This window comes from Sinocyclocheilus anshuiensis, unplaced genomic scaffold (genome assembly GCF_001515605.1).
Source record: "Sinocyclocheilus anshuiensis isolate Anshui unplaced genomic scaffold, SAMN03320099.WGS_v1.1 scaffold112, whole genome shotgun sequence".
NCBI lineage: Eukaryota > Metazoa > Chordata > Actinopteri > Cypriniformes > Cyprinidae > Sinocyclocheilus > Sinocyclocheilus anshuiensis.
In genome coordinates, this window is record NW_015557175.1 from 283,034 (window position 1) to 293,320 (window position 10,287).

At 36.3% G+C, this 10,287-nt stretch overlaps 1 protein-coding gene across 1 annotated transcript in view; it reads left to right on the plus strand.

The window, feature by feature from the left end:
• The window catches only part of LOC107678365 (tumor protein p73-like), a 50,404-nt gene that overhangs the window by 5,243 nt on the left and 34,874 nt on the right, over nt 1–10,287 (plus strand). The window contains exons 2-4 of the mRNA XM_016473604.1: nt 190–285; nt 516–663; nt 5,970–6,215. Of these exons, the coding sequence (XP_016329090.1) occupies nt 227–285; nt 516–663; nt 5,970–6,215 (453 nt within the window). The 5' untranslated portion in view covers nt 190–226. The remainder of the gene's footprint in view (nt 1–189; nt 286–515; nt 664–5,969; nt 6,216–10,287) is intronic.

Below are 10,287 nucleotides of genomic sequence, written 5' to 3' on the forward strand. Positions count from 1 at the left end.
TTGCAGCGTGTGTCCATATTTGTTTGTGTTGTGAGAATTTGCAGCACATGTGTTGTCAAACTGATGAAGGTGTTTTTTCATTTGCAGCGTGTTGAGCTCTCTCCTCCACCATACATTTGACTGTATTAAAGGTTGCTTTTGCTTTATGCATGTACGTCTGGTAACCCTTGTTTGTTATGTGATTTTCAGTGTAATCTGCCCTGTGGTGGACTGTCCAACATCCAAGATGTCCCAGTCGTCCACCGCTGATGAGGGTACAACCTTTGAACACTTGTGGAGTACCCTGTGAGTTCATTTGCATGCATCTACATAATGCAGTTTATGTTGATATTAGTAACAATTTGCACAATTTCAGGATAAACTGCAGCTTTCTTTTTTTTTTCTTTCTTTTTTTTGTGAAATACAGTTGTTACAAAAAATTCTGACACAGAAAGCATTTACATGACCTTTTGATATAAGCTGGAAGGCCTTATATACATTTGTGATTCATGTACCCTCTCTCTGTGTTATTGCAGTGAGCCAGACAGCACATATTTTGAGCTTCCTCAGGCGGGACACTCAGGGGACAGGGTGCCTTCCAGCAGCCTGCCCAGCAACCATGCTGAAGTCTGCATGGACGTCTACCATATGAGAGACATGAGAGACATCAACGACAATGTCATAGTAAGAAGAATCTGCGTGCAGATTTACATAAAATCAACTAACCAAACAGTTTTTGGTCCCCACTGACTTCCATAGTATTTCTTTCAATACTATGGGGTCAATGGGGCCCATCAAATGTTTCGCTATCCACATTTTTTTAATTATCTTCTTTTGTGGTCTACAGAAGAAAGAAACTCATACAGATTTGGAACAACTTGAGGGTGAATAAATTATGACAGGATTTTTATTTTGGGGTCAACTATCACTTTAATTCCATGTAATCTCTCAGTTAAAATAGGGGCTTAAAACTGAAGGTGTATTAATTATACAAGAATTACAAAAATAAAGCGAAGAAATTTAGTGAGAATATAGCAACGTCATGTCAACCTCCCATCCACAAAAAAACACCCTGTATACTGAACAGTGTTGGTTTTCCCTCATTATTCATCAGGATTCCCTCCTCAGTCCCCAGTTTCCCTCTCCTGTGCTGTTTTTTCCCCTCCCTTCGGGCTCTGCAGCATGTGTGAGTGGAGGCTGTAGTGGGAGCTTGTGATGCCTTAATTAGAGAGAAAAGCCAAGCCCGGAACATGACACCTGCTCCTGCCTCCCATCTGGGGCAAACGTCCCGGGAAACAGAGAGCAGGAGACGGGATGGATAGATGGACACACAAAATCTCACAAGATCAAACTTCACCCCAAAATCAAAACAAATACATAAGAAATTATATTTTGCATTAAAAAGGAAGCCTATTTTTTGACCATTAGGACAATTATAAGACATTTAAGCATTTTCCCCCTATTCTCCTTACCGTAATGCATCTGAACATTTTTCTTTTTTGTAATTTCCAATATTTTAAGTTGTGATTTTCATTTGATTCTTATTACTGTAATATAGTTTGATATATATATATATATATATATATACTTTCAATTAATACAATTAATAATGCAGTAATGAGGATGCATTTTGCATTTTTTAATTTTTAATTTAATTAGAATAGGGGAAATGTGCTTAAATATTGCTGTAATGCAAAATAAAAAATAGCATATATATTGTGCTATTTTATTTTTATTTATTTATTTTTTTTATTTTATTTTTTTTATTTATCATTATATTAAATTACATTTAGACATTGATCTCCTATGACACATCTGTTGAAATAGCAGTCTGCTTTTTTATTGGGTCTTTCATTACTAGGTTTGTCTGTAATTGATTTGCAAATAATAATTTGATTATAAATGATAAATATACAACTTATAGTAGCTAGTACTATAGATTGCACAGATGCGTGTGCAAATGCTTAATGATACCTCGAAAGATAGCTTTCATATGATCTAAAAAAATAATGCATGTTCATGTACTATTATTAATGTGACTTGAACATGCTGCTTGATAGAAAACCTTCAGCTGTTTTGATGCTATAGCTACAGTACATCTTTAAGATGGACACCTGTTGATGTTTCTTTCTGTGCACAACTTTGGTTTTGTTTCGATTCTTTTAGAGGGATGACAGAGTTATTGTTAATTGAACTGAACAAATGCAACATTTGATTGTTTTGGCTCTAGTAATATTTTGTTATTTAGTTCAGTCATCTCACACCTGTTTACAAAGTCCCAAACAATCTACTTAAGTTCATTAGGTTATTATTATCAGGATTAAACAGAGCAGTTTTAAATAGATGTGATCATGTCAGTCCTTTCAGTTTACAGCAGAGGGTGCTGTTTTTACATGTTAGTACAGTAAATATTTCTGCAGCTCACAGACGCATCTGCATACTGCTTACTATGTTATGTTAAAATCCGTCAGGTGTACTTTGAAATATATTATAAAATATGTAATATACTGTATAAAGACTTGTGGTCACACAGTAGTTCATTGAACATATTTCAGCACTGTATGGGGTAAGTTGTCACAATAAAACCTGCCATTAAACCTTATTACAGGCTTTACAGCAACAATTATTCATAAATCGCAAAAAAACGACAACTAGTAAATAAAAAATGTAAAGGCAAAAAAAAAATATTGTATAATGTATGCATTTATAACTTTTAAAATGTATGTGACAATTTGCCCCAAGTTGCCCAACTTTTAAAATCTGCCTTCATAATATAGTTAAATCTGGTTGAATGAATGTCACAGATGTTAGTTTAAAGGACAATTCATTCATTAAATACAGATAGACTAAGAGAAAGAGATCAATGATGTTGTAAATGATGTTGAATCATTTACTCACACAGACATAAGTGCACACAACACACATGCACTTTCCCTCTATCATTCTATCTCTCACACACACACACACACACACACACACACACACAACAATGCTTCTGTACTGTTTCAACTTGTCACAGAGCATGTTTAGACTTACTGATGAGGCACACCTGAGTGTGTGTGTGTGTGTGTGTGTGTGTGTGGTTGATCTGAAACAGCGCTTCTCACATTATATTGTTCATACAGTTTTTCTGAATTGCTAAAACACATTTCTTGAAACCATCACTCATTACTCAAAATCAAACAGTGCTCTCAGATCACACACACACATGAGTCAATAAAATAAACACTACAGAGCATTCATTAGACACTACAGAGAAAAATGGAGAACACAGCATCCAGAACATTACAGAAAAAAGTATATTGTATTGAGTAACCAATTTTGAATCGTTGTGTGTAAACGATGACAACTGTGCTTTAGTTGTGTTTAACTGTTGCTGCTTGTGTTTAGCATTTTGCGGCACAAATGCATCACAGTGTGACAAGTGTTTAAGTGAATGAGAATGTGTGTAGAGTTTTTCAAAAAAAGAGTGCATGAGATTTGCAAATAGAGCCTAACTGCCTGAACATGTTTAAGGTTTAGCAGAAAGTGTGCTTTATTCAACAAATTGGTTTAAGCTAGTGAGAATTTGGTTCAGAGATTGGGGTTTAGTGTTTTAGCAATTCAGAAAAACTGTAAGAGATGCTTTCTAGAAAGCACCCTATCTGAGGCAAAAACAGAAATCTATTAGAAATCTAGGTAACACTTTACAATAAGGTTAATTAGTTAACATTAGTTAACTACTTTAGTTAACATTAACTAAGTATGAACAATGCTTCTACAGCATTTATTAATCTTAGTGTTAATTTCAGCATTTACTAATACATTATTAAAATCAAAAGTTGTGCTTGTTAACATTAGTTAATGCATTGTGAACTAACAACGAACGACTGTATTTTCATTAACTAACATTAATAAAGATTAATAAATACTGTAATAAATGTGCTGTTCATTGTTGATTCATGTTAGTTAATACATTAACTAATGGAACCTTATTGTAAAGTGTTACCAAAAATCTATAATGAGGACATAGATTACACTGTAGATACATGCAAAGGCAGGTATCAATATTAGCATGAATGATTCTGTGGCTTGTTGTAGTGGTCAGATTTGCCGTTTTTTCTTAGTGGATGAAAAAACAGGTGGAAAAGTCCCATAGATTTACACTGAAGTAGAGATATTGAGATTTGGGTTGGGCTTTTGACTTGGGCCAGTAAATAACCACTTATTAACCACTTACCAATCTTGCATTTCTGTGCTGAAATTTTGCAGGAAGCACCACACGGTTCTAGTTTTCATTTAATTGCATTTTGAAAACCTCTTCGGTCTACCTTTGAACCCTTTGCTTTATCTTTCTAGTTCTCTTTTCTCCTGTGCATGCTTGAATGGTGTTATTCACACAGGCATGGTCTTGAGAAAGTGTCTTCCGGCAAGTATATACTTGTGCAGGTGTTGTCTGACTGCCGATATGCCATAATTAGGACAATGCGTGCATGGTTTCTGACCTCCGTCCCTCTGGACTCCACCTGCTCTGGTTCCTTGTGTCCACGAGGATCAGGACTCCACAGGAGAGAGAACAGGTGATAACGTCTCAGCTTGAGGAGACCTTGAGATGAGTGTTTTACTCACTATGGTTCCTGTGGGTTCATCAGTGTGTCGTGAAGCCGAAGACATGTGATTCTGTCCGTTTGGACAATGTACTATGTGAAAAAGAAGGTAAAGACTTTTCTCTTCGCTTGACTTGTGTTGCAGTTTGGTTATCTTATTTCACAGGGCTCTGATTGGTTCAGAGGTTTTGTGGGAATCATTACCCATCATGCTTTTTTCCTGAACTTTGAGTTATTATGTCAAAATATGTCTGCATGATTCAAGTGATAATGTTAGCATTTGCTTTTATTTTTTGAGGTTTTGAAGATCATTTTATGTCAGATTTATATAATAACAGTGGTTTTTACATTTGATTTCTGTGAAAGCTTCAGCAGTGAAGCAGTGATGTTGTGCTTGCTTGGATGTTGCTATGCCATTGCTAGCCATATTTCCATTTTTTTTACATTTTGTAGTAAAAAAAGAAAAGAAAAAGTAATAACCCAGCTATCTTCAATAAACTGCGTAATTAATTTAAGTCTGTGCAAATGTATGGAAGCCCATTTCTGCCACTGAATAATGAAAAAAAAAAGAAAAAAATGGGAATTGCGACTTTTTATCTCACAATTTAGACTTTTTTTTCTCAGAATTGTGTGATATAAACTTGCTATTGTGAGTTATAAAGTCAGAATTCACAATTCTGAGAAATAAATTCAGAATTGAGATATAAATTCACAGTTCTGAGAAAAAAGTCGCAGTTACCTTTTTTATTTTTTATTCAGTGGTGGAAACAGGCTTTCATACAAATGGTATGGGACGATTAAAAAAACACTAACCTTACATATGAATAATAGTGATGCTAACTTTCCTAAACTGTGCTAGAAATGTTCAAAATGCATGGAAATATGAAACAAATAAAACACAACATAGAAAAGTGTGAGCTCATCAAAAGCATTAGAATATATGGTTTGTTACCAAATTAGATCATGTTATAATAATAATAATACGTTTAATTTATATAGCGCCTTTCCCAATCTCAAGGAGGCTTTGTTGTTATCATGTCATAATGTCTTTGTCCAGCTGAGCTTTACTTTTTACACATTTGTTGAGGTACTTCTAGCACAACACATGGAGACACTTCATAATTTATGTGTGGTGGTGGGTATGATCTGTGAGTTTTGTGTTTGTAAGTTAGAGAAGAGAATGGCAGGCAATTAGACATTGAAAGATTTCGGTTGTGTTTTACAACCTACCCTTCGCCTGGAGGCATGACTCCCTCTCGTACATCCCAACGCGGTGTAACTGGAGCTCTAGAAGTGGAGTAGATGGAGTCTTATCTCCTCCCTCTCTCCCTCAAAGTCAACTTTCTGCCTCCCTCCCACTCCTTCACCTGTCTCACCCTCCTTCTCTTTCTGCTTTCCTCTCAGTCTCAGTACAGCCTACTGAGCAGCAGTATGGAACAAGGTTTGGGGAACAGAGCAGCGTCTACCAGTCCCTACAGCTCAGAGACCACCTCCAACGTGCCAACGCCGTCACCCTACTCCCAGCCAAACTCGACCTTCGAGGCCATGTCTCCAGCCCCGGCCATCCCCTCCAACACTGACTACCCCGGGCCGCACAACTTCGAGGTCACCTTCCAGCAGTCGAGCACGGCCAAGTCAGCCACCTGGACGGTGAGTACGGCGTCTCGGTTGTGGTGCAACCGTATCACGTGAGCTCCTCGTGAACCCGTGTACACACAGTTGTTTTCCCACACTCACTGATGGTTTTGCTTGCAGAGTGCAGGCATAACTTTTCCTCTTCTTCAGTTGCTTGTTTGCCCTTTCTTCACTGTCTGTTTTTGGCGGCTTATTTTCTAGACTCATTTTGGCGGCGTTCCCGCTTTGTTCCTCTTTTTCAACATGTATCTTACAATTAAACATCTGTATAGGAGTAGCTGACGTGAAATTTCAAGCAGTGTCCTGTGGTGTGACAACATGCTATTATTCTCCATAACCTACACTACTGCTAAAAAGTTTGGGGTCGGTATGATTTTGAAAGAAAATTCTTATGTTCAGCAAGGCTGCATTTATATCAGTAAAAACAGTATTACTGTGAAATGTTATTTCAATTTAAAATAACTCTATTCCTGTGATGGTAAAGCTGAATTTTCAGCAGCCATTAAACCAGTCTTAAGTGTCACATGGTCTTTCAGAAATCATTCTAATATTTTAATGGAAACTGATTTTTTTTCGTCGTCTTAGAATTCTTTGATGAAAAGAAAATTCAAAAGAACAGCATTTATTTAAAAGTATATTTATATCAAAATATATTTTTGTATATATTTTTAAAATATATATTTGAGAACATAACTTTATTTAGTTTATAACTATGTAAAAGTCTTGATTGTCACTTTTGATTAATTTAAAGCATCCTTAATAAGCAAGTATTAATTTCTTAAGAAAAATATCACTGACCCAAAATTTTTGAACGGTAGTGTATATCTTCATTTTTCTATAATTATTATATAAGCAGTTTTATGTCCTTATTCAGATTGAGAAGTTTTATGGACTTTTTAGTTTTTAGGAATTTTATGAGCTGCAAAATAAACTTTATAAATGAAAAATTAGAAAAAATTAAAAGATGATGACCAGTAACAGCATCTGAAATATATTCCTTCCCTTCAACATACATATAAATTGAAACTTGATGTTAAAAAAATGAGGTGTGTTATTTGTCAGCTTTATTTTTATTTTATTTATTTTTAATTTCTCAGTCGGGCTACTTGTGTGTACTTTTATGATTGTAGTTTTAAAAGTAAACTGCTACATACTGTTCTCAGCACTTTCTTTGAGAAACAGTCATTCAAAAAGTGCAAATCCTTTATGTTCAGTGTAATTTAGTTTGCTTCATCAAAATGCTATGATTGTTCGGAATCCCTTAGTAAACCTCTAAAAGGACAGAAACAGCGTTTAATTTTTTGTGTGTGTGTCTGAATCCAACACGTTTGCTTTGGATTTTAGAATTTGTTGGAGCTTGAAGCAAGTTATTCTATAAAGATCTACAGTAAATCATCATACACTCTTCTGTCACCATTTCCACATGGTTCTTTTTGAGTTTTAAAGTAACTAATGAAACTTGACCTCTTGACCTCTGTGAAGTTGGCCCCCCACCCAATGCAAAACGTCGCAAAAATAGTCTCAATCGTTTGTGCTCCGTTTGTGCTGTAAAAATTTTTGTTTGTGCTGCTTTGGTTTGTTAGATATAAAATATTTATTTAAAGGTCATTCAAAATATAATGCTTAATATGTTAAAAACTGAAGCAGCACAAACGAAAATTGTTACGGCACAAACCAGCACAAACGAAGCACTAACGATTGAGACTATTTTGGGTGAGTTTGGAGCGTGTAGGGGGGCTGGTGATGTCATCGCCTAAAATATAATGTTTAATATTTTAAAAAACAAAGTAGCACAAATGAAATTTTTACCGGCACAAACAAACGAGACTATTTGGGGTGAATTTGGAGCATGTGGGGGGGCTGAGTGAAAATATTAGATATATTTTATATCTAACAAACCAAAGCAGCACAAACGAAAATTTTTACAGAACAAACCAGCACAAACGGAGCACAAACGATTGAGACTATTTTTGTGACGTTTTGCGTTGGGTGGGGAGCCAACTTCACGGAGGTTGAAACTTGGGAAGTAAAATGCCTTAATGGTTTAACGTTGATGAGAAAATTTCCTTGTACACCTTAATGCCAGGGCGTTGCTGTAGTATATAATCAGAATAAGGTGTTCTAAGTGGTTTAGCATGTGGATGGCAGTTGCTAGGGCCTTCTGAGTGGTTGCTAGGGCATTGCTTGGTGGTTGCTGGGGTGTTCTGAGTGGTTGCAAGGGCATTGCTTGGTGGTTGTTAGGGTCTTCTGAGTGGTTGCTAGGGCATTGCTTGGTGGTTGCTGGGGTGTTTTGGTTGGTTGCTTACAAAATTATTTAACAAAGTTTAATACTTAGGGTTATGGGTTAGTTCAGATCTTTATATGAGAGATAGTACTCATAAGGTTTATCTCATACATATTGTGCATCCACACAGGAAAAAAAAATCACAGTAATGTCAAGCAGAGAAGCTTGAAACCAGAGCAGTCAGTGTTTTCCCTAAAGTCCAGCATCGCCATGAAGAAAGGTGCTACATCAGTCTGTCATGAAGATGACCCTCTGAAACAGGAGATGGGGCTCTGTTTGTAGGATGAAGTCAAGCGTGAGGCTTGGTCTCTGACTTTCTGTGGACGTGTAAGGTGATAGCGGCCCCAGGAAGGTGAGTGCTATGGCCATCACTCAGTGTCGGCCTGTGAAGACTGTCACCTCTGACGCGCCACGTTCCGCTCCATTCTCAAAGACCAGGCCTCTGTGAGCTACAATAACAGCAGTATAAGCTTTTAAAATGGGCATAAGTGGAGTTTGCAGCACAGATTGCTGTTTACGTTTGGGGATAAGAGAAACAGGCCCTACATTTGAGAGTGTTTGGCTCCTTAGCTAGCACCATAGCTATAATGATACTGGTGCATACTATGAATCTTGTTTACTCTATATTCATGTATATGGAACTCTGTGGGAATGGTCCTGCATATCTTATTTCACAAATTTCTTATTGATCCAGATGTTACTTATCATAATTTTCTGGACTTTTAGCTATCAACTTATGTTTTGGAGTGTTATGTGTGCATGAATCAAAATATTAATGTTAGCATTTCTGATCAAAGATGATTTTGCTTTACTGTGTCATATCTGTTTATATGTGACATTTCTTAAGTCAATTAAGAATGAAAATAATGTTTAGAAAGTACATTATTTGCTTAACTCTAATCCTGATCCATTCTAAACCTGTCTTGACTTTCTTTCTTCTGTGGTATTATTATTATTATTATTATTATTGTCTTATTGTTTTTTCTTATTTTTATTGATTTATTTATTTAACATCTTTTGTGTTCTGCAGAAGAAAGAAAGACATGCAGGTTTGAAAACAACATGAGAGTGAGTAAATGATAAGTAATGCAAGTTAAATTTTTGGGTGAACTATGCACTCAGAAGTTTACATTTTGAAAATATGCACCAAAATAAATTCCATTTCTGCAATGACATCCATATCTGAAATCTTTCGCTTTTTTGCCTGATGCTGCATGCAAGTGATTCTCCATGCCACTAGTTGTCAGTATAAATCCAACATGACTGTTGTATGGTCCATTGCCACATAAAAACAAATACTAAGTGCACCTTTAAAAGGGATGTATTTTGTGTTTCTATTGCACTGAATGATATGGCAGAAGTCTTGTGTTTTATGGTGATACTTACTAGTGCTGATGCAGCAAACAAAGTAGATTACCAATATGCCATTGTAGAAAAATCTCATTGACCCATGATTTATTTATTTTGCACCCTGAAGAATCCAATAACAGGAGGGTTATCCAGATAAAGAAAGTACCATTTAGCTGATTATGTGACATCAGCTTGTCAGTCTCCATGAGGCAACCTACAAATAATAAATTAGAGCACTGATATATCATACTGAGTCATCATATTGTCACAGTACAGAAGGAGACCAGGGACGGAGAGGTAAAGTAAACCGAGAGCTTTATTAAACAGGTGCTGGGAGAGAGAGAGAGAGGGAGAGCAAACGGGTTAGAGCAACAGTCTATGGAATGGAAGGGATCGGGCTCACGTGATGACGGGTTCCTTTGCGGATCGGGCTGAAGAGGATGGCACAGAGAC